Here is a 25,314-nt window from a genome sequence, read left to right on the forward strand (position 1 = left end):
TTATAATTATATAAGCCCTTGCACTGTTGCACAAGTTATGAAAGTTCACAAGAGATCGTGATTAGTTTTTGGTGAAGGATCATTCGTTTTCGGGTGATAGTATGGAATGGGCATCAAAACGGAAATTGGTCAAGCTCATTAAGCTACCCTTTTACTTTGAAGCATAACGTACTAGTCAGGAGTTTAGGACTATATACTATAGTAACTAAACTGGCTAATGCAGTTTATATGACCCAAAGTCAAATTAGTGCAGAGGGAATTTGAAACAAAAATAATTGGAGGATAATTTTGAGAAAGTATAAATAACACAAGAATCAGATGGCATGGGTAAAGTAACTTGATAAGATCAATGTAAAACATGAACTAGTTTCAAACATGAACATAGTAGAGACTAGAGAGTGGACTCTTTACGGCCCATAAAAGAGTTAACCCATTTGTGCAAATACCACTTCTTATGTGACGTGCTCATTTACTAAAAAACAGCTAACCTTAAGATGACTTGCTCAATGTGATTTCTTTTTAATAGAAGGAGCATGAGGCGCTCAATGTGATTTCTGATCTTGATATGATCAATTACTCGTCTCTAATGTTTCTAAAAAGTATTTGAACTTTCACATTTATAAAATGTAGGTTTTTCTTCAAATCTAACATAATTATTCGCATAAATAAACATTGAGATTTCACAAAGACGACTTCTAATGTGTGAAGTTTTAATACCAACTCTAGTGACAATTACTCTTACCTGGCACGAGTCCGATTAGAAAATGTTGTCAGCCTTTAGTTGGAGCAAACCTTAATACCTATTGAAAGTGCGTCTTAAGGCTCAAACACATCATCGTTGTTGACTATAAACCGAAAGGAATGAATAGTCTACACCAACATATCATCATCCACTAAGATCTCCAAATTTTAGTAGCCAAACATCTACATGACATGTTATGTACTCGCTCAATGAGCGACTCGAGATTTCGTATATCGTTTCATTCAATTTATTTTTTATAAGAACGTTTCTCTCTTTGATATTATCAAATTTGTTCTTTAATGTTATCAGATTTGTTCATTTCAATATTAATTATTTCTCTTTTAAGTTTTTTTTAAAAGAAAAATAAAAAACTCGATTTTCTCTCATATCGGGGCTATCAGCTGCAAGGCCTTCTCAAATCTTCGGTTTTGTTCCCCTCTGTGGCTCTCTTCTTCCTCTTCTTCCTTCTCTGCTTCTGCCTCTCTCTCTTTCACTCTCTACAATGCTCTGTTGCTGAGAGTTTGATGTCTCACCCCAACAAACGCTCCTTATCAACCACCACCACCATCTCCTCTTCTTCTTCTCCGATGAAAAAAGCCAAGTCTCAGTCTCATCCCGACCCCAAAAACGGCCTCCACCACCTCCACCACCACGCCTCCGACGCCGACATCGACGACGGCCGCCGCGCCCAGCCCGACAATTTGTCCCGAAAAAAGGCCCAGCCCCCTCAGCCCGGCAAGAAGCAGTTCGTCATCAAACCCTTCAAAGGTTCGAGTCTCCTTGATCCCCAAAGCTTCGGTCTTTAAGGGCTAATTGGACCTTTCTGCTATTGGGTCAATGTCAATTTTGGGTTCAGTGTGATTGGTTATGATCTTTGGTTTTTGGGGTATTAAGTGATTTGTGGAGTTAGGTTTTTTGGGGGGTTTTGTTTGTTATCATTGTTAGGGGGGGGGGGGGGGAATGGGAATGCTTAGGTTCTTATCTGTTCTTAATTTACTAGTTTGAATTGGTTAATTCAGCTGCAATTGATTCTAACCCTGGTGCTTGAATTTTGGAAGGTTGCATGCTTTGGTGTAACAATATTACATTTTTGGGGGGACTGTGTTAGAGTTGGTTACTTGGTATGGTCAGTGATTAATGTAGTGAGACTTCATTTACGGGGATGCTCTCTGCCCGCCGAAGTAGGTTGTACTATAGAATGGTCTGGTTGGGATTAGGGATTATGCTTAAATGAGGTGTTCACATAGCAGTGGACTGCACTTTAGGGAGGTTTTTGTTTCGGATGATATACGTTGTGAGTTCTGCTAGGGATAAATAAATATTGAGGATGCTAGGCCTTGCATCCTTGTAGCCGAGCTTATGATTTGAGCAATGGCGAATCTGCACTTTGTGTCTTTATGAGTCCTATGTTGTTGAGGATTAAGCCTAATTTCGTTTTTGTTCCCTATTTTTTGGTGAACCTTGAAACTGAACCTACTTGTCCTCTTGGTGACCTCTGTTATTGTTCTGTATTACTATCTTGAAATATGTTTATATTATTGGACATTAGGCATTAGTATTTTTCTATGAACATGTGTGCATGCTTATCCTCTGTAGATAGCTATTATTTGTAATCACATGATATTTTGCATCAGAAGTCTTATTTTATTCATCTATCATGTTGTGTATGCCTAATAAACTTTGAGCAACCAAGATTTTTGACAGGGGGAAAATGTTAATAGATGCAAAGTTTGACTGAAATTTTATTACGTATTGAAAAATTATTGACATACTTAATGTTCATTTTAAATTTTAAAGCCAAACCGGCAGTACCCAAAAATCTTGAAGAGGAGACATGGGAGATACTGAAGTCTGCCATTTGTGCAATTTTCTTAAAGCAACCCGTTTCATGTGTCTTGGAGGACCTTTATCAGGTAGAGTATCATTTCTCTTTGTTTACAACACAGTAGCTTGTTGCTGTGTCAGTATCTTGTATGCAGTAGAAACTAACAACAACAAATAATTATTGTCATTCAGGCCGTCAATAATCTTTGCGTACACAAGATGGGTGGGAGTCTGTATCAACGAATCGAAAAAGAATGTGAAAGTCACATAGCCGCAGCACTGCAGTCATTGGTCGGCCAAAGCCCTGATTTGGTGGTTTTCTTATCACTTGTCGAGAGGAGTTGGCAGGATCTTTGTGCTCAGATATTGATGATTCGTGATATAGCCCTGTATCTTGATAGAACTTATGTGAAACAAACACCAAATGTACGTTCATTGTGGGACATGGGTTTGCAACTCTTCCGGAAACATCTCTCCCTCTCACCAGAAGTTGAGCACAAAATCGTAACTGGCCTTTTAAGAATGATTGAGAAAGAAAGGTACATATATTCTGTCAATTTTTTTGAAACGTTATGCCATAGTAATGGCACATAAATTTCCTTAAGTTCTTTTGGTGTACGTATTAAATAAATGTATTATTTAAGATTGTAATTCTGAAGTCCTTCCTAGGTTTTTCCTATTTCTAGAATGGTTGGTCCATGACTATGTAATTATATTGGATCTTTATACTATTTCTTATTAAGGTTATTTGTAGGATAATCTTGAGCAAGTGATTTTATTGCCATAAATCAAGTCTCAGTATATTGTTGGTCTAGTAATGTGTAATATGGTGGTTTTGGTTATCCAGATTAGGTGAAGCGGTTGCTAGGACTCTCCTTAACCATCTAACGAAGATGTTTATAGCTTTAGGAATATATCCAGAGAGCTTTGAGAAGCCATTTCTCGAGTGTAGTTCTGAATTCTATGGTACTGAAGGAGTGATGTACATGCAGCAATCAGACGTTCCCGAGTACTTGAAACATGTTGAGGTGCATCCTCTCTCTCTCTCTCTCTCTGGCTTTATGCGCACTCACACAAAATACTCTAATTGATTTAAAATCAATTACTTTACATGAGTTGTTCCACTAACTTTGTATCTTTAGCATGCCTCGTTGATCCTACATATGCTAATCTTTAAATATATCTGAATTATACGTTCTAGAAACGGTTGCATGAAGAAAATGAAAGATGTTTACTCTACCTGGATGCAAGCACAAGAAAGCCACTGGTTGCAACTGCAGAAAAGCAGCTTCTAGAGCGCCATATATCTGCCATACTTGAAAAGGTATAACTCTTTGTCAGTTTTGTGATTCTAGCTTGATTATTTTCTCATTGGTACTCATATATTTAATTTTCTATTGTTCTTTTTTATGTATATATATTCAAGGGGTTCACAATGCTGATGGATGGGAATCGCATTGAGGATATTCGGAGGATGTACACTCTTTTTTTAAAAGTAAATGCCCTTGAATCACTCAGACAAGCCCTTAACTCATACATTCGGAAGACAGGGCAGGGCATGATCATGGATGAAGAGAAAGATAAAGACATGGTTTCTTCTCTTTTGGAGTTTAAGGCTTCTCTTGACACTATATGGGAAGAAAGTTTTTGTAAGAATGAAGTATTTTGCATCACTATAAAGGACGCATTCGAGCATCTTATTAATCTGCGGCAGGTAATTTGAAATCTGATTTACTTCTCTCTTTGTTTCGTCTTACTCACTTATTTGAATATAAGACGAAGTTGTCATGATATACACTATAAAACTAGGAAAGTTATCATATATGAAATACAGTGCTGAAAACCATATTAGCAAAACACATACTTGGATTATAAAAACATGTGTTCGTTAAAATGTGAAAGTCATTTCTATCAAATACCATGTAGAATTATTACTACACATCTACAAATGAAGCTAGTTTGATTCCTTCTACATCTTCCCTTCCCTTCCCTTCCTTTTTATTGTGTTGCAATTAAACTTTCAATAGTTTATAACTTTATGTCATAGCATATCTTTGACAATTAAGCCAAATGATATTCTTCCTATGATAGAATCGACCTGCCGAGCTGATTGCGAAGTTTCTGGACGAGAAGCTTCGAGCTGGGAACAAGGGTACTTCCGAAGAAGAACTTGAGGGCACACTTGATAGAGTCTTGGTTTTATTTAGGTTTATACAGGTAAGATCAATGAGTTAATGATCCAAATGAATAAGTTTACTCTTGGCATTACTACGAGTTCTTTTGTATGTTTTGTCTGTTACTAGTGTTTGCAAATTTTTGCTGCTTAACTTATGCCAACTGGAAAGTGACACTCATAAGACCTTCGTTTGGCCAATCTAGGGTAAGGATGTGTTTGAAGCATTTTACAAAAAGGATCTAGCAAAAAGACTACTTTTGGGGAAGAGTGCTTCTATTGATGCAGAGAAGTCTATGATTTCCAAGGTTAATGGTGGATTTATCTTTTTGTGAATTTTACACTTCGAAACTTTCCGTCTTCATTTTAGTAACAAATTTTTTGTCAATACAGCTGAAGACCGAGTGTGGCAGTCAATTTACAAACAAACTCGAAGGAATGTTTAAGGTGTGCATATTAGATATCTGCAAGAGATATAAGTCAATATTGCTTCCCAGTATCTCAAGCTAATGGGAATATGGGATGGTAGAATCTTGTCCAACCTACTAGCCTCAATATTATTTTTGTTGACTGACAAGGCACATCAGCTGTTTGGGTTTGTTTACCTGTTATTCTTTTGCTAGTCCGTGTTAAGCTATGGCAGGTTACATACTTAGTGGGCTGTAGTTACAGTAGTATATGTCTAGACTTTTCCTAAACTTGGGATTGAGTATTGTATGGCCGTATGGGAGGATTTCAAAGAACCACAGGAGATATTTTTGTTATGTTGAGCCTTTGTTCACTTCATCCTACCAATTTATAAATGGTTAGCCTGAGTGGATGCCTCAACCCTTCACTTATGCATTCCATCCACTTTTCCTCTACCAAATGAAAACTCAACCATTCATTTTTATCTCCACCCCTTTATTTCCTGCAGGTAATTCTCACTACATTTTTCAAAGTCAAAACTAGAAGCAGTTATTTCTGCTCTTTCATAAATGGCCTCTAAAATCCACTTCTAGATTGCCAATTAGTTGTAATATTTAGTTTGTGATTCTATATATCTGAGCATCTGTGTCAGGTTCTATTCGAATCATCATGTCTTATATCCCTCACATCCCTGGTATGCACACTATTCAGGATATTGAATTGTCGAAAGAGATAAATGAGTCCTTCAGACAGTCATCTCAAGCCAGGACAAAACTCCCATCAGGGATTGAGCTGAGCGTTCATGTCCTTACCTCGGGGTACTTTTCTATTTTATAATTGCTATTATTATTATTATTACTACAAATATTGTTATTATCATCTTCGTTTTATGTTGTGATAGAGTACAGTAGACCCTTTACGCGCTAAATGTGAAGTTTATACGAATGTTATCCTATAAATAACAATTCATTAGTTGAATATTCAAGAGTTAGTATAACTTCCGCATCTAATTAAATACTCACTTTCCTCGAAATATGTGATAATCATCGTGAAGTTTGTCATTTCCAGAGTTCTTGAACATTGTGATATGTTAGAACTTGTTATGATATGTAAAGTCTTGTTATTGATGATTTTGATGCCCCAGTTGGTGGACAATCCAAGGAACCTGACATGGGGAACTTTATCTAAATCTTGCCCTAATTGTCTTTCAATATTTTTTATTCACTTACCCAAGGAGTAACTATTATTTTGATGGTTGGATACAGGTACTGGCCAACATATGCTCCCATGGATGTGAGACTTCCTCATGAGTTGAACGTATATCAGGTTCAGTACACGCTACATGACAGATGCTTTAGTTGCTGGCACCGTCATTGTGTTTTGTCTAGTTGTCTAACTCTATGTTTCCCCTTTTGCAATAGGATATTTTTAAAGAGTTTTACTTGAGCAAGTACAGTGGGAGGCGTTTAATGTGGCAAAGTTCATTAGGTCACTGTGTGTTAAAAGCTGAGTTTCCTAAAGGCAGAAAGGAGCTTGCAGTTTCTCTGTTTCAGGTTTGTCACATGTAAATTAAATATACTTTAGTTTGCCAGCTTCAGTCGGTACTCCTCTTTAGGCTTCTTTAAATACTAGTCCAGGTGGATAAAGCATATTTTTCTGGGTTTTCAGACTGTTATTTTGATGCTGTTTAATGATGCCGAGAAGCTAAGCTTCCAAGACATTAAGGATTCCACTAGCATTGAAGACAAGGAACTGAGGAGAACTCTGCAGTCACTTGCATGCGGAAAAGTACGCGTCCTGCAAAAGGTGTGTGCCTGAGTGTCATTCATTACAGGATTCATGTATGAGATCTTGATCGGCATTGCCGAGCCTTCTCCTTACTTTCTGTGCGTTTTCCTTTTCTAATGTATGTTGCAGGATCCCAGAGGGAGAGACGTAGGGGATGACGATTCATTTACATTCAATGATATATTTACTGCTAACCTCTACCGTTTAAAGGTACTTTGCTCTGTACCTCCTGTTGTAATGGATTACTGGTGCAATCAAGAGCTTCCATAAGCACTGTGCAGCTTTATGAGGCTGATAAGCTTTAAAAAGAACTTATATATCTAAATCTTGGTCAATTCTGCATCTCATTTTGCGGCACAGGCATCATGATGATAGCCTTACTTTTGATTTTCTTTGCGTGCAGGTAAATGCAATCCAAATGAAGGAAACAGTGGAGGAGAACATAAGCACAACTGAAAAAGTATTCCAAGACCGCCAATATCAGGTTAACCTTAGTTTATGCCAGATGTTTCCTTTACAAATGCATGTATTGCGTCACCTTTTAGTATTCCACGATTAGATAGGGTTCTCTAGCTGACAATCTTTGCTTTTCCTGATGCAGATTGATGCTGCTATTGTTCGGATAATGAAAACTAGAAAGCTGCTGAGCCACACAATTCTGATAACTGAACTGTACAATCAGGTAAATTAGACATTGATTTGATTCGAGTTTACATAGCATTTTGGGACATGGGGAGCCATTCATCACCCAATGTTATTTATGTCATATTATAAATTTCTTGTTGATGAGGAGAGAAGTAATAATGAACACCTCCAAGGCTTTGGCTTTTCTAAATAAGAGTAATGCTGAGATGGTCTCCAACTCTCCATGAGTAATTACTTAAAAAGATACAATGAGGGAAGTTTGAGCCAACTTGTGTGGTGTGTTTATTTTACATGAGCAGCTTAAGTTCCAAATAAAGCCAGCAGATTTGAAGAAAAGGATTGAGAGCCTGATTGACAGGGAGTACTTAGAGCGGGACAAGAACAACCCACAAGTCTACAACTACCTTGCATAACAGTCCTGTTTGAAGTCTCTCCTTGTAAATGACACAGGAAGGACTTAGATCTCAAGGATGAAAGAGCAAAGAGGCAGGATTTCTAGTCCCAACTTCAACTTAGCCTGTTACCTGCAATTTATGTACATTAACTTTGTAGTTTTTGCAATTTTGTTGCGGTCGGTACTGATTGTAAAGAATATTTATTTTCCCCTCATCTTTATTCCTTTGAAAGAGTCGAAGAATCATGTACTTGATTGAATCAAAGTACTTTTTTTTCTTCTGTTTTCCAGAAATAGGAAATATATATAAAAACAGAGGAAACAAATTTCTCGCTTGGTTTCGTTTCCACAATGTATCTTGTAGCATTCATTCTGATATTTGTGCACATTCTCAAACTGACATGTATCCTTCTGGATACAGTTGGAAAGAATCAAATTCTTAAGTATGATCTTCCCATCCTCTCTAATCTTAAAGAGTTGTCAACTTATACTACTATGGCAATATGTCATGCCCTGATGTAGATGAATGCAATCTAAGTTGATGCAACAAGGCAGCAGAGAAAACAACAACCTTGTTGTGTTAGTGTCACTCTGCTTTCTAGTTTGGAACTGGAACTTCTCACAATAATGGAATTGAATAGTCATCTCTGTATTCAGAATTTCAATTTTCAAAAGCAACAACAGGACATACAATGATACTTGATAACACAAACCACAATTCTTGATTCTCAATACATTCGATCAAACTCACAAAGATCTCTTCTTTCACTTGGTGACAGAGGAAACCGCGGCCTTGGGGTTGTCGTCGTCGTCGTCCTCGCCGTGGACCTCCACATTCGTGACGGTGTTGAGAGGGGCGCGGATATCGTCGGGGTCGTAATCGGGATTGAGATTACGATCGATGGCTTGACGGCCTTGGTCGAGGCAAGGCTTGCAGGCAATCTCGATGGTGATCCAGCCCAGCACCACTCCCACTATTGCTATTGCTGCGCTTGTTATCGCTCCCATTTCTTCTCTCTTTGCCCTCTCTTCTTCTTCTTCTTTTACACTCTTTATTGCTTACCTCTCACTCATTCTCTCTCGCTCTTTGTAAGCAGAGGTTTGTGGTATTTATAGCTTTGGCCCTTCAACTTTTGCTGATTCTCACTTTCGTCGTTCGAATTTTTTTTATGATTTTTTTGTTGAAAGGTTTTTATGAATTTGTTTAGTCCTCGGATTTGTGCTCATTTGATGGTTTGACGTATTCCGTAAATACAGAATGTGCTCCGAGATCATTTCGATTTGGATTAGAGTTGAGGCTTTGCACGGTTTGGTCTATAGAAAAATTGTCACGCAAATTACCAAGTAATGCAATCACGACTTAAAATTATATGTTGAACACTACTTGCCTTGATATTTCTTCAAATCAATCAAATGCTCCACTATCGTAAGCTCACCATCCGTAGATCATGATTTTTAAAGCGTTTAGTGATTGACGGATTATTGAAACTTTGAACCGATCTTTTTCTAATAAGAGATATCGCTTTCTAAATGCAATTAGTTACATGGGACTAAAAATAATGGTTGTTTCCCATTATTTTAGTTTCAATTTTAAAAAGTTTAGGATGCAAGACAACTTCCTCTCCCATTCTTTTTCGCATGCTCCAAGTGTAAGAGAGTGAATCATTTTCTTCCTGTACTCTGTTGCGGGTTCATCCTCTACATGTCCTCTTCAACCTCAAAGTCTGCTAATTTCAACATCAAAGACAGAACACAGTTGCAAGAATTTAAGCTTCTGATGACTGCTTATATCAGATCCTTCAAACTTGTTTCAAGGACCGCTAGCTGTACCTTTCACTAATTTGTGAACCATTCATAGGAAAAAACCTAACTTCATTAAGATCACAACATTTGTCCACACACAATTTTAGGCCTTCAAAATATCTGATGCAGGTGTTCATCTGCATGCTGCTAACCTAAGGTCATTAACTCGATGTTAATCAGGTTTATGTGAAGACATCGTAACCATAGGACATCATGTAGTACAATTATGCACGCCTGGTCATATTTGGTGGGAGTAAGCCCAGGATACCACCAGGCCACAACTCACTACAATATAATCTATGGACAAGTTTGCAACTCAAAGCAGAAATGAACTTGCATAAAGCTGTTCCATGACTGAGTGATTTATACTAGATGTTCCACTGAAGAGCCAGTTGTTCTATGATAGAGCAATCAGCCATGCATGTCCGATCAGTGTACTGGAAAACTATCTTCATTTCTATAACTCTGAGTTAATAACTAAATAAGTTAATCTCACAGAGAATATTGCGGTTTATATCAGACCGCTTTTATCTAGTTTATAGAGAAATAAGAGACAAGCACGCAAGCATGCTACATATGGAGTTCATCAACAATTTATACCATTATAAGGGCAACTCCAACCATGGTTCTATAAACTAAGACTGGTCCTATAATTGAGAAATTCATCTCCAACAGGTAAATATAGGGGGTGCTAGTCTCTGAAATATAGGACTTGGTCCTATTTGAAGTCTTATATCTAAGTCAATTTCAAGACTAAGATTCAATCAATTTTTGTGGGTCTTGCATCCGTTTGGTGGGTCATTGTTTTGATGAAACAATACAAGATTAGTAAACTAATCAATTATATTGAGTATAACACCTCATATAAGACCTTAGGGCAACTCCAACAATGGTGCTAAACTTTGATTTTGGTCTTAAAATAGAACTTTCCATCTCCAACATCTTGTTTTAAGGGGTTTTGGTTTTGATTTAATAGGACTTTGACCTAAACTAAGTCTTATATCTAGTGATTTTCCAAGACCAAGACTTCAACAGTGCACTGAGCCCGCATCAATTCAACTATGTCATAACACCTTCATATAACACTCAAAATCATATTTTAATCAATAATTGTGTATATAGCACCTCATATTAGGTCTCATCATTTAGCCCGCGGATCCGAAAAACCCGCGATCCCGACGGGCTTTTACCCGACCCGGCTTGCGAGAAAGCCCGCCAAACCCAGCTTCCGTGGGTAGAGGGTCGGGCTTAAATTAGGGGTGTGAAACCCGGCCCGGCCCGTAAAAGCCCGCCAAATAATAAAATATTATACATACATATTTTATTAGGTTTATAATAAAACTATCGCATTATGAATCGACTATATGAAGGAAACGTCTCTGAATCGATCGACACCAGCCGATGTGATTGGTATATATATTTAGTAACCCTGTAAAAATTTCATCCAATTCGGATTTCGTTTAACCGTCAGAATTTCCGATAAATCAAAAACACTACTAATATGCCCTAAGGGATGACCTATTACAAATATGCGAATGCCGAAAGCCATTTGCATATCTAAAATCACCTATTTTTTTTACCTATCGTGCCTGGTTGAACTGAAGAAATCTATTTGGCAAAGCCCCGGTCAATGAGGTTTCAATATGTCAAAACGCCTCTTTTTTTAGTTGACCATTGGTATGAACGGTCAAACCATGTCTAAAACAGACGAAATTTTTACGGGCTCCCTAAATATATATACCGATCACATCTACTGGTATCAATCGACCATATTTCGAACTGAAGTTGTCAATCGCCGAAGTGTCCACTAATGTATTATAACTTTTATATTAGGTTTATAATAAAATATCACATTATGAAGCGACTATATGAAGGAAATTTTTCGGAATCGATCAACACCATCCGATGTGATCAGTATATATAATTAGTGATCATTTTAAAATTTCATCGAATTCGGACCTCGTTTAACCGTCAGAATTTTCGGTAAATAAAAAACACCATTAATATGCTCTAAGGGAGGACCTATTACAAATATGCGAATGACGAAAGCCGTTTGCATATCTGAAACCACCTAATTTTTGTTACTTATCGTGCGCGGTCGCACTAAAGATTTCTATTTGACAAAGTCCCGGTAAACGCCACTTTTTTGTTAACCGTAGGTACGAACGGTTAAATCATGTTCAAAACGGATGAAATTTTTACAGGGTCCCTAAATATATATATCTATCACATCTATTGGTGTTGATCAATAATATTTTGAAATTAGAATTTATTTGTGATTTTTTAAGATGTTTTCTAATAATTCTTTATTGTTTGAAACCCTTAAATTAAAGTATTATATATTTTTTCTAATACAAACCCGCAAGGCCCGTCACTCATGAGTCGGCCCGTTGACGAGCCCTACCTCATATAACACCTAATTGTTGGAGATGGAGAAATGAGTCATATATGAATAGTGAAATTAAGGGTGCTAAAATAAAAATAGCACCTTAAATAGAGCTTATGGTTGGAGTTTCCTTTATTGTTGGAGATGAGATTTATAGGACTCATGAAGAGTGTTAAAATGAGAATATCACCCCCTAAATAAGACTTATTGTTGGAGTTGCCCTAAGGTTGTATTATTATAGCAGTTGCGAATTCAGTCGCACATTGAGAAATCACAGTTAAGAAATAAATAAAAACAGAGAAGAAAAACCCTATACTTAAATACATTCCAAGAACCACAACAACTCCTTTTACACACAGCCATATATAGCTCAAATCTCTAATATAAGGACTACATGCTTACAGACATACAGACATACCATTACATCAGAAATTGAAAGGCTAGGCAAAGAGGACCTGGGAGTTTGAAGGTGTCAAGTCAGATAAATTATCTGGAGCCTCAACCACATGCCATCGGACACTGAAGTACCACTTGTTCGCAGAAGATCCTTTACCGCTAATCCTTGAGATGTTACCAACAGCAACATGAAGATATCTACTAACGACATATATTGAATCTAATTGGGTATTAAGTATTATTATAAATGTCGGTGCCTCCACTCAGAGGTCCACAGAATCCTCTTCCGTATATGATGTTACTTCATTGAAGAAAAACAAGTGATTTATCTCTCTCAATTCTTTATCGGAAGCTTATTTAGAGCACCGAAATATACTTGTACTGACTTAAATGAGTGATTAGATTTCATTAATTATATATTTTTATTATTAAAAATATTATTATTAAATATCAAAAATAAAGATGTAGATGTTTGACTTGCGCCTTGTTCCATTGAATAAGTTTCCTTCTTTCTCTTCGACAAAGCTCGTCCATGTTGACGCTCATCAGCGACACAGTTATCAAAGAGCGAGCCAAGACAGCGCACCAAACCCAGTATCTAGAGTCCAGACCACCTCATTCCAAAACAAAAAAAAAAAGAGTCTAGACCACCCGCGGCCGCCGACCACATCTTTATTCTACTCCATTGTACATATTACAAGACGATTTGCCCGCACTCTAGCCCTGACAGCCCATTTCGTGTCGAGTCACAAAGCATTGTCGGAGATTTTGGCTATTGGGCGGGGCTCTCAGAGATGAAGAAGGCCCCATCTTACCGCAACAGGTGTAAGTCTGCGATTACAGACTTTCTTTCAACCGACAATGTCCCGAAACATGTACAAAGCTTAGCAATTGAGAAGCTATTCGATGTTGTTGACGAGGCTATCTCCCCAGAACTGCCGATCTACTTGGATATGTTTGACATGACCTATTGTGTTTCGGAGGAACTATTCAATCTAGTTCATGCGACAAAGGAGTCCATTGAAGGCTTGGAAACAGTGAGGCTTGAACACCACTGGGCTGCTAAGAGGCGTAAGGTATAGGCGAATTGTGCAATTTGTTTGTAGAGTTACGATCAAGTGGTTAGTAAGTTGCCCTGTGGGCGCTATTATCATGGAGATTCCACTGTCCACTGAATGCAGATCAGTCACTCGTATCCCTTGTGCCGATTCGGTGCTGCAACACCTGGGTCACCTTGAGTTCGTCTGTCAGCAGAAGTAACTGCATAATTGTCATCAAGGATTCTATAACACAAGTAGCAGAAATTAACTATATACATAGTTGCCATATCCAGCTGCATTGGATAAATTTCCAATAGATATAGAAACCAACAATGCCAAAAAGAAAATCGTCTTTATAAACATATTTATGTATGATATTATCCAATATGAAGTCTACAGTTTCATTTGACAAATGATTCCGGCTGTTTAATGCAGACCAAGTTTTGTGCTTCACGTATTCAAGCACTATAAATATAAAACCAACACTACTATCCCAAGAGAATTAATCGAAGCAGTCATCCACTGAAATATGAGTATTTAAGACTGACGAGAAAGAGAAACGACTACTGCATAAGTACATAATTGATTAAGAAGAGTGAATGGTATACTAAGTTCTCAGGGACAAATTCCATCACTCAAGAAATGGATCTAATGTTGTTCCACCTTCCTCATAAACATTCAGAGACACTAATAGGACACATGAAGCAGGTATAAAGCTACAGATGTAGAGACAGATCAAGATTTTTCTCATCCTCATCCATACCAGAAGGCATGCCTGAACCAGAATCGGAGTAGTCCTCCTCTTTGAAAAGAAGAAGCTCTCTCTTCTAAGGACCATCAAGTTCCATCTCATCCGACGCATCTGAATCCGAGGTATATGAATCTGAGGTATCTGAATTCCCACTTGCGGTAGCTTCAGCATGCTGTTCCTCCCTGACCTGCCAATTCCCAGCATTTCCGACTTGGCCTTGAGCATATACAAAGCCCACCCCACACCTTTTCACCTCATACTCCTCATTATCACCATCTGAAAAATTGTATTCGTCCTCACCATCTGAATCGTCCAATCCGGTTACATTGAAATGAAAAGAGGCTAGAGTGGCATTGGTAGAAGGAGCGAACCTCACTGAATGAAGAGGATCATACCACACCAGAACCATGTCATCGTCGTCACCACCACCTAGACAATCACCATATTTATCGCCAGAAGAGGATCTATAGTTATAGCTTTCACCATCCTCGGTTTTGAAGATGGATTCACTCACACAGCGTGTCGCACATGGTGCTAAACGCGAGTCAACAATCACACAGAAAGCTAAACCCAGAAAGTTGTCGTCTTCAGACCAATGTAGAGGAAGCCAGATATCTATCCTACATCCCTCCACTTGATTGCCCACCCATTTTGGAATTTTATCTCCCGTATATCTAACCTCGTACTTGAAATTCTGTACATAGACACAGACATGATTATGATTATTTATGGAACCAGCGAAATTGATCGAGTGCTTTAGCAGAGAGAGAGAGAGAGAGAGAGGTACCGGATCAATTTCAAATGCTGTTGCCAAATTTCTAAGATGTGCATGATCCACTATTTTCCTCGCCAAACGTGGGCAATTATAAAATGTATGATAAATCCAGACAGGAAATCTCCTATCGAAACCTTCTGTGCCGAACCCAGACAATGTCTTTAGCTCTTGCACCCACTTGCATCTATATTCTCTAGAAGAAATGGAAGCTCGGGTAAAGACTCAAGGAGCTCGCAATTTTTTAGATTTAATCTCCAAAGCCGAGACGCTTGATTGATGGTTGCAGGTATGCGCCTAATCATGGTTCCGCTCACATGTAATTGAGATAAAGGTAGGCTGAAGATGGAGTCAGGGATATTTTCTAATATTGGGCAGCCACTGAGGTCGAGTACACCCATCATTGGCCATAAAATGACCGACGACAGAGGCAAGATTCTGTCTGAGACAGACTCGAAGCTTCTACACCCAGGTAACTCTAATTCCTTCCGCCCAACTACGTTTTCAATCATACCAGGCAGATCTTTGAATTTGGTTCCTCCTAAAAAAAGAGTCTCCAGACGTTCCATAGGCTCCAAGATCTCAGGGAACTTTTCGAAGCTAGAGCATCCACCAAGATCCACCCATAGGAGAGATTTCAACTTACATATGCTGGTTGGAAGACTGATGAACCTTTTGCAATTCCTAATCCGGAGACCCGATAATTCTGAGAGACAATCGATTGACGAGGGCAATCCTTCTATACTTGTCTTACACAAGAAAATTAATGTGAGAGAATACAGCTTGCCAATGTTGCCAATGCTCTTTGTTATATTCTTAATGCCCTCGCACTCATCAAGAAATAACCGTTCAAGTTTTTCTAGACACCAAATTGATGATGGCAAGTGTTCTATTGCAGTAATAGATAAATGCAAACTAACCATACTGCTTGGCATATCTGAGAGAACACGTAGACTCCTGCACCCATCCACATTGAACCGAGCTAGCTTGTGAAGATTTTTAAAATAGGAAGGAACTTCAACCAGCCGTTCACAGTTGTTCATGGCAATGCTCTCAATGTTTACACACATAGAGAGATCTGGAACTTCAACCAGCTTCTTGGAGTCGCTGAGATCGATGTGTTTTAAGTTCCTAGGCTTCTAAAACAATTTGTAAAACAAACGGTAAGAATAACATGGCTTGAATAATGTAAAACTCATAATACTGCATTTAAGGAATTTTATAATTAATTATTATTACATACCTGGCTTTCACCCCAAAGTCTCTGAAGTTCGCTACCGGGCATAGAAAGCTCAGTGAGATTCTCAGCAGAAAATGTTGATGGCAAATATTTCAAAGTATACGCTGGCCAGCTGAGATGTATAAGGGAATCAGGAAGATATTCAAGATCTTGAAGATCAACATGCACATTCTTCCAATCCTTCTTGCCCATGCGATTTTCACTATAAAATTTCAAAAATTTAAGATTATACATTTTTCTGAAGGTTTGAGGAGTGATCTGTACTTCTGCACTCATTGAAAGGTTCAGGGATATGCTTTGAACCTTTCCAGTACCCTGAAATTTGATGCGAAGTATAATCATCAATTCATCATATAGAGTTTTACCATAAATAAATAAAAAAGATTTACGCAAACAAATGCTGAAAATGAGTTTTTATTTGAAAGATAATGCAATTTTTCTAAACAATTAATCATGTCAATTAAGTACGTAGGCTCGTACCTTATTATTTTTCAACACATGACATATGTCTTCCGGGGTACACAGCCTTTTGCGTTTTCCAGGCTTCGCAGGATGTTGTTCACACTCAATTGCCCGTCCCATTTCTTGTATCACATCATGCATCCACAGTGTGTCGTATCGAATTGAAACGAGAGACATATCAATGAGAACGTTGATTCCACTATCTGCACATAATCCACATTCATTTAATTGTTCTGTTGCTCTGCATATATCCTCTCCTTTGTGATAACAGGCGATATAAAGAAATATCTCCCTCTCATTTTCTCCTAATGCATCATAACTTATCCTGTACACATTTTGTACTTTCTTTTCAGGAAACCTTTTCAATCTCTTCAGTAGACATTCACGTTCTTCTGAGGTCCGGCATTGACGAAATAAGGAACCCCAAACTTTGAGGGCCAAGGGAATTCCCGCAGCAGAATGTACCACCTTTCTAACTAATTCTGAATAATCTGCTCTGTAGCTGATTTCTTTGGAATCATTCAAGTGGAAGAGCTGAAGCGCCTCATGAAAATCTAGTTCCTCTGCCTTGTATATCATAACATCATGGTTAGCTCCTTTATGCAGTTGTTGCATCTCTCTAAGTTGATGCATATCCCTAGTTGTTATGATGATTCTACTTCCAGGTCCAAATTGAACCTGTTTACCAACTAAAATTTCTAGTTGGCTGACATCATTCACATCATCAAGCACAACGAGGACCTTTGCCCGGGAGAGCCTCTTTTTGTTAAAAGTTGATCCTATTGATGGAGTGCCGATCCTTAGACAGTCATACTTCAGTAAGTTGCAGGTAAGTTCATTTTGCAACGCCTTTATCCCACGTCTGCCAGATTCTTCTCTTACATCAGCAAGGAAATGAGAAGCTTCGAATCGAGACTTGAGTCGGTTGAATACAAGACCAGCAAGGGTGGTCTTGCCAACACCACCCATGCCCCAAATACCGACAGTGCGAACCCGAACATCTTGTGGGATAATGCATAACAATGACTCAAGTTTCTGGATGCGACTTTCCATTCCAACCAGGCCCTTCAAATCGCTTGAACATTCCCCACTTAACTTCATCAATATATGTCTGACGATTTCCTCAACCAGTTCAGACTCACGCCTAGAATATATAAACAATGACAAAGAATTAATAGATATGGTCGTGATCATTTAACTATAGTAGTCAGAAACATAAACCATTTATATATAAGTTGGAAAGTTACCCGAAATTGCGTGAATCGAACCCAGCTAGGTTGGATGCATTTGTTAAAGCTTCCCTCCACTTGAGCACCCTGTCCGGTGTGTCCTTGAAACGTTCTTCATGATGAAGAAAAGCAGCTTCATAACTCTTCCTCTGGTGCCGCACATCTGATGGATCTACTCTGTAGAAAATGGGTACAACAATCTGCCCACGTCTTTCCTTGCACTCCAAAATATGCTTGAGTTCGTCCAAGCACCATTTTGAAGAAGCATAGTCCTGTGACAAAATGACCACTGAAAGTTCTGATCCCTCAATTGCTTTGATAAGGGCAGGTGCGATTTCCTCTCCTCTTACAAGTTCGTAATCGATATAGGTCTTGACGTGCTTCCGCTTTAAAGCGGCATCAAGATGACTGGTAAAAGTACTGCGGGTGTCCTCACCCCGGAAACTAAGAAAGACATCATACTTCAAGGCTTCCGCAGAAGAAGAAGCCATGTTACAAAACATACGTATAGTCTAAATTTGCAAAGACTTCAATCCTACTCTACTGCATAATGATGTCCAGGATCTAGTCCTTGGGGCAAAAGTTACTCCACAAAAAAATAACTTTAAATTAGCTACTATATGAACAATCGCTACTAGTTCGACATACAATATCAATCGACAATAAACACAAGAAGAACACTTGCATCAGAAACTGAAGCAGATTAAGCAGTGTGGTTGAACAATAAATAGGGAGATGTTGTGCTGATTTCATCAATTCTCAGGTTCAGCTTTGGAGTTGCCAAGATTTCTGAACTTACTACATTGTCAATACCTAGAGAAAAAGAAGACATCAATCGAGTAGAGTGGCGGATCTTGCAACAAATTTCCGGAGAGGCCAAAGTTTCCGGAAGGGCCAAAACATATCAAAATTTATAATTTACTATTAATTTGTACATATTATAAATATAAGACAATTATACCAAGACTATATGTAGTTAATAGCAATTACACCGTCTTTATAGCAATAATACTATTATTATACATAATTATACGTCCTCTCCTGCTTCTTGAGCATCCGCCCTAATGGTGATTATGGGACCATTAACTGAAATTAATAAGAAAAAGAATTGCCGCCTTGTAAAAAGGACCAAATTTTTGGTGCGCATCGCTTTCAATGTAATTTTCTACTAGATTTCATTGATTTAAACAACAGCTAAAGGAAGAAGCAACAGCTGGATCATTACACCAGTAACCAAATCGGCCAGTCCAGAAACTTACCACCGGTATAATCGTAGACATTAACTTACTAGGGAAAATGTTTGGGCTTAAAATAATATTCCGGTATTATTTAGACTATTTAGGCTCGTGGACCGGTTATTTGAGGAAAATATATCACAAAGCAAGATTACCTGCCGTATTGGAATAGATTTAGGGGACTATCGCTGTATAGAATCTGAGTTGATTAAGGAAGGTGAATCTAAATCAACTAGGAGGTTCTCAAGACTTGATTCGCAAGAAAGAACAAGTTGTGTTCTCTATATAAGGGGGTCGAATGCGCAGAATAACACGCGCAACGTCAAACAAACTATCGCGCAACCGCATAGTCAAATCTCCCCACGGAGTAAAAGTCCGATTCGCGTCGGCAACCAAGTCTCCCATCGGAGCGGAGCTACCCAGATGCACGCCTCGCGCTGCATGTAGCAAACAAGTCCGATTAATCTCGACAACTAGAGTCAAGTCCATCGAGTCGCTAGCCTAGCTTCTAGCAAACACAAAAGTCTGCACTAGTCAACAAATCTCATTCGCGAGAGAGTCCTGCTATTAACGACACAATATAAGCTATGTTTTTCCCCAAGCGGTCTAAAGTAAGATCGGCCATCTACTTAAGGTGGAGTGAAAGGTACCTAGTAACTCCGGTTGTGTATAGATCATTCAAACTTCAACGGTTTATCAGCAACTGCGGAGCAATCGTTTGAGAAGAAGACAGTACGTGGAGAGCAATCATCATCAAACAAAGCAAAAGTTGTACCTAACTCAAAGGTACTGGCACGTCAGCAACAACAGAGAACGAAGGGTCGAACTGTCTAGGGTTCGACACCGGGGCTTGCTGATTGTTCTCTGAGGAGGATCCGTTTTCCCAGCTCGAACTTTTGGCACGCCCAGTGGGACCGTGTCAAGATAGCAAGCCGGAATCCTTACTCGCGAGGATATTCCCCTTGCTCGAAACTAGAGCATTCGCATTGTGTTCCTCATATTACAGCGACTTGCAGAGGTTTAACAGCGGTTGAGGCATTACTGAAGTTTGAAGTGATGCTAACACCGGAAGACATGCAACTAGCTTTCAAAGAGTTGACGACGGTAGTCAAGTCGTTGGAGGAGTCCTTCGGCAATTGAATGACTGCAGTTGAGAGAACGTTGGATAATGTGTCGCAACTACAGTCGACACAGGGTCAGCGTATGGCTGAGACCAACGACAAGTTGAAGAAGTTGGTTCTGGGTGCTAATGAGCACGCGAAGAATGCTCACTTAGAGTTCGCGGGCCAAGATGAGCGATTCAAGCAAATCGAATAGGCGTTGGGAATCCAACAGGCTGTCACCAGGCTTTATGAGAGCCAGAACCAGGACAAGCCTAATGCCACCAAAAAGGCTAGGTCCAGCAAGAAAGATAGAGCCGGTACTAACGACGGCGCTGGAGAAGACGAGGCCAGAGGTGATGAGGCTGACAAATCAGATGCTGAGCTTGTCAAACTTGCAAGGAGGAAGAAGGTGAAGGCTAAGAAGGGAAAGTTCACGCTTGGAAGTTCCAGACGGTCGAACACTCCCGACGTTGAAGCTTTACAAAAAGCGTTGGCACTTCTTCAACCAAGCGGAAGACAAGAGCGTCAACATCAGTTTCGTCGCGAGCGGCGAGAGGAACATCGAGAAGAGTCTGAGCATGAAGTAGAAGAAGGTCGGAGCATTACCAAAGAGCAGGTTCAGAAGATGATCCAGAAGAGTGTGAGGACCATTCATGGTCATGCTACTGTGAACATATCATATACAAGTCCATTCCCGGAATGAGTGTCAACGTGTCCTTGGCCTTCGGGCTATCGTCCAATCAAGTTCTAGACTTTCTCAAGAGAAGGTTCCGAGAATGCAGCGGAGCATATATCGCGTTTCCACAGCGATTGCGGGCCATATGCATCTGATCCAGTCTTCAAGATGAGGGTTTTTGGTTCATCGTTGTCAGGACCGGCGCTGTCTTGGTTCTCCAAGTTGGCGCCAAAGTCCATTTCAGATTGGTCAATGCTCGAGACGATGTTTAAAACGACTTTTGGGAGTGTTGAGCCTGAAGTGGATTTGTCGTCTTTGACTTCCATGTATCAACAGCCAATGGAGTCGGCAGTGGAGTTCCTGAAGAGGTTCAAGGTTCAGCAAGCAAACTGCAGAACACCGCTCGCGGAACAGGATGTCATTCGCATCCCCATAAAGGGTTTGCAGACCCGTCAGCGGGCCAAACATCATGATGCCTACTTTTCTAGCATGACAGATTTAATAAACAAGGTAGGTTCTTACCAAGTGTTCCTCAGGGAGATGTATGACAGTGCTACAGTTCCAAAAGGTCCACATGTGTCCTATCACCCTGGAACTTTGAAACCACGCTATGCAGTTCCATCTGGAACTAAGAGGGTTTCCACTATCTACTCGCATGTAGATCTTTTCTACACACCGTATCCATACGAAGAGCAGTGGGTCGAGGAGGTAGACGATGAAGTGGCTGCCGTAGAGATAGCTGGAAGACAGGCATTGAAGTCTAAGGCTTTGAAGATGTCTAGGGATCCTGTCAAGATTTCTACATCAGCATTCACCAAACTCGAGTATGACTCGTATACCTACAACGCTCACAAGGCTCCAGAAATTCTGGATGAGTTGTTCGCGAGTGGAAGAGTGAAGCATGACATTGCAATGCCTACCGCAGCGCAGATTGAAGGGAAGAAGTACTGCAAGTTTCACAACTTGTTCAATCACCACACAGCTGATTGTGTTAAGCTCAAGGACCAGTTGCAGACCTGGATTAACAAATGAATGCTTGGGGTAGACACTGAAAGAGCTGTAGCTTGGGTCGATGTTGATCCCTTCCCTACAGTGTCAATGGTGGAGGTTACGCCATTGACAACGCCGTTGAAGACTCCTCGCCCTTCCAAGTTTGCTGGGTACACTTATGATGCGTCATTGGCTCATGAGATCTTGGACAAGCTTATTGCTGAGGGTGAAACCATTGTACCATGGACTGAGTTCCCGACCGTAGAAGAAGTTCAAGGTAAACGGTATTGTAAGTTTCATAACGTTTGGACTCATGATACTCGTATTTGCATACATCTCAAGGACCAGGTACATCAGTGGTTAGATGAGGAAGTGCTGTTCTTTTCTTCAGATCCCGATCTGGGTGTGGAGGCAACATCAAAAGGAATGCCCGTGGCGAAAGAGGTTGCGAGAACCAAGAAATCTGACCCGGGTAAACAACGAAGCATTGTCCAGGACAAGGAACAGAATGTCACAAAGGAAAAAACCTATGTTCTTTGCAATCGATGTAAGAAAGAGTGTTCCATAAACTGTGACAATGCTGGTAGACACGAGGAGTCGCGAAGGCATCGGAGGCCTCGCTCGCCGACAAATCTTTCCGAGAGGAAAAACTCCAAGAAAGTTAGAGTTCAGACAGACACTTATGCTCAAGTGTTAAAAAGGCCACACTCAGGTCTTGGCGGGGTCGCGAACGTTCTTGGAGGGCAGCGAGTTGGGACGAGTGTGCCAGAAGCTCAGCCTTCGCGCGAGGCACTATAACGGCCATACATACCGCCTGCACCAAGGTCACTAAAACCCGATGTCTAGTATGTTCAGGAGCACGGAATAGCTATGGAAGCTACAAAAACTCTAAAGAGGAACGTTTAGAAATGATGGGGCAGGGCTAAGCGAATGTTAGAGGCGTATAACAGAGGAGAAATCTCTCGCACTCAGCTATAACAGCCACCTTAGTTGTTGCGAGAGACAGTTGACAAACTTAGTTTCAAGCCATATGTGCACATTCGCTGGAATAATCGCCACAGGAGGGAGCCATACCCCACGGAAAGCGTTCATAATCGAATTGAGCGACCAATGGAAACTGCTCCTAAACAAAGAGTTTCAATCCATGATAGGTTGTCTTACGCATCCACTGACGGCAGAGCAACAAACAAACAATACACACAGGGTGTTTCTATTCAGCAGAAACAACAATGAAGTAGTGTTGCTCGACCTGCGCAATCTAAATGGATGCCTAAAAGGTTTGTAAGTAAGCCAGGCCATCAGGAACCCGTTTCAGATGGAACCAAGCCACAGTTCGAATGGAAACTGAAGATCAAATAACCAGCACTAGTGGTTCCAACAGCGAAAGAACCAACACTAGTGGTTCCAGAGTTAGTGGGGACTGCGGCAGTGGTTACTTCTCCCAAGGCTCATCAGGATCAATCACTTACGGAGTTTCTCAGGAGCAAGTTCCCCTCGCGAACGCCATCTGGGTCCATGCCGGATGACAATATGGCAGAGTCAGGCGGTAATGAGCAAGGGTTAGAGTTTTCAGATCCAGAGGACGAACTGGAGGAAGGGTATGATGAAGAAATGACTGCTACCCCATACTGCAACATGTTTAACCTTTGTCATGGAGATAGCTTTGAGGAAGGAAAACCGAGGCTAGACATTGTTCCTAGTTGCAACATGGTGTTCACTTTGTCCTCGAAGTATGCTCTTCCGCGGCCGATGTCATCTCATCTATTCATTGGAGGTGAGACGCAAGCCCAAGAGGTGGGTACAGTCGCAGAGTTGTCATCTACAAAGGTGCCAACTGGTGAAAAAGACACGATGACAGAGCTCCAACGGTTCTTCATGATGTTCACAAAGCCTACGGCAACCATGACTCAGCACATTAAACCTTTATACATATCAGATGAGATGGAGGGTAAGAGAGTGAACAAAATCCTCATTAACGGCGGTGCAGCAGTTAGCATTATCACGGTGAAGACAGTCGAGGCACTTGGTACTGCAAAGGAAAAGGTTCTCAGTAGCAATCTTAAGGTCAGGAGTTTTGCTGGCAACTTAACTAAGACCTTGGGAGTTTTGATCCTCAAAGTCAAAATAGGATATTCTGAGCTGTTTCAAACATTCTTCGTTACGGATTGCACCGCTCCATACAACATCATACTAGGTAAGGATTGGATACATTGAGCTTACTGCATCCCTTCTACTCTACACCAAGAAATGTTGAAGTGGGATCCCACAACTGACAAGGCAGAGCTAGTGAGAGCAGATGATCGACCATACTCAATCGCTTCCTGCATTTTGGATGCGGAATACTATTATGGTGATATGAGGCCTTTAGGGGTTGCCGGGATCGATACCAAGGGTCGTCCAGTTGGGGTGACTTCTACAGAATTGACGCGATGGGGTTTAGTACAGGTTAAAACAGACATAAATAGACATGACTTCATCGTGAAAGAAAAAAATAATCATCCATGAGTACATCACTGGCTAAGGAACAAGAGCAGGCATATGTGTCCTTTCTCCAACGTTTATATATTTACAAAGAGGAACAGGAGGCTTGGGGGGCAGTGGCGCTAGTCGAGTGCATTGAGGATGATTTAACTGAGGTTCAAGCAGAGGAAGAGTTCATTCAACCAGCACCTGCAGCTTTGGATGATACTCCACCTAAAGTAAAAGATCCAGTGGAAAAGATCAATCTGGGGACCACAGAAGAGCCCATGGAGGTTGGAATAAGTAAACACTTGGATGAGGAACTGAGACAACGTTTGATAGAGTTGTTGCAAGAGTTCCGCGATTATTTTGCTGAGAAATTTGAGGACATGTCAGGCTTGTCGCCAGATTTGGTTTGACATTGTTTGCCCATAATGGAATGGTACAAGCCTGTACAACAAAGCCCACAACGAATGAGTGCAGACACAGCAACAGCAGTCAAGAAAGAGGTTCAAAACATGTTCCAAGCCGGTATTATCCGACCAGCTAAATACTCTCAAAGGTTGTCAAATATAGTACCAGTGCGGAAGAAAAATGACAAAATTCGCGTGTGGATTACAGGAACCTGAATGCGGCGACATCAAAAGATGTTTATCCTATGCCCGTGGCGGATATGTTGGTCGATGCGATGGCAGGGCACGAACTACTATCTTTTATGGACGGCACAGCTGGTTATCACCAGATTCATGTTTATGAACCGGATAGACACAAAACAGCGTTGCGATGTCCAGGGTTCA

At 40.2% G+C, this 25,314-nt stretch overlaps 3 protein-coding genes across 3 annotated transcripts; 1 reads left to right on the forward strand and 2 right to left on the reverse strand.

Moving 5' to 3' along the window:
- Window positions 1-1,145: 1,145 nt before the first annotated feature.
- On the forward strand, window positions 1,146-8,290 carry LOC126789106 (cullin-4). The gene is made up of 17 exons (XM_050515174.1): window positions 1,146-1,510; window positions 2,540-2,655; window positions 2,759-3,105; window positions 3,414-3,594; window positions 3,768-3,890; window positions 3,993-4,280; window positions 4,658-4,783; window positions 4,946-5,047; window positions 5,133-5,186; window positions 5,859-5,965; window positions 6,413-6,473; window positions 6,569-6,700; window positions 6,816-6,953; window positions 7,065-7,145; window positions 7,339-7,419; window positions 7,537-7,617; window positions 7,880-8,290. Exons 1-17 carry the CDS (start codon window positions 1,267-1,269, stop codon window positions 7,991-7,993), a joined length of 2,376 nt encoding a protein of 791 aa, XP_050371131.1. The 5' UTR covers window positions 1,146-1,266; the 3' UTR covers window positions 7,994-8,290.
- Window positions 8,291-8,610: 320 nt separating this feature from the next.
- On the reverse strand, window positions 8,611-9,036 carry LOC126789109 (outer envelope membrane protein 7). Its single transcript, XM_050515177.1, has one exon. It carries the CDS (start codon window positions 8,980-8,982, stop codon window positions 8,740-8,742), a length of 243 nt encoding a protein of 80 aa, XP_050371134.1. The 5' UTR covers window positions 8,983-9,036; the 3' UTR covers window positions 8,611-8,739.
- A 5,971-nt stretch (window positions 9,037-15,007) lies between these two features.
- LOC126785945 (disease resistance protein RPV1-like) lies at window positions 15,008-18,544 on the reverse strand. The gene is made up of 5 exons (XM_050511627.1): window positions 18,072-18,544; window positions 16,843-17,968; window positions 16,366-16,677; window positions 15,138-16,261; window positions 15,008-15,044 (listed from the first exon to the last, which is right to left on the reverse strand). Exons 1-4 carry the CDS (start codon window positions 18,542-18,544, stop codon window positions 15,287-15,289), a joined length of 2,886 nt encoding a protein of 961 aa, XP_050367584.1. The 3' UTR covers window positions 15,008-15,044; window positions 15,138-15,286.
- Between the last annotated feature and the right edge of the window lie 6,770 nt (window positions 18,545-25,314).

Source organism: Argentina anserina, chromosome 3 (genome assembly GCF_933775445.1).
Source record: "Argentina anserina chromosome 3, drPotAnse1.1, whole genome shotgun sequence".
NCBI classification, from domain to species: domain Eukaryota; kingdom Viridiplantae; phylum Streptophyta; class Magnoliopsida; order Rosales; family Rosaceae; genus Argentina; species Argentina anserina.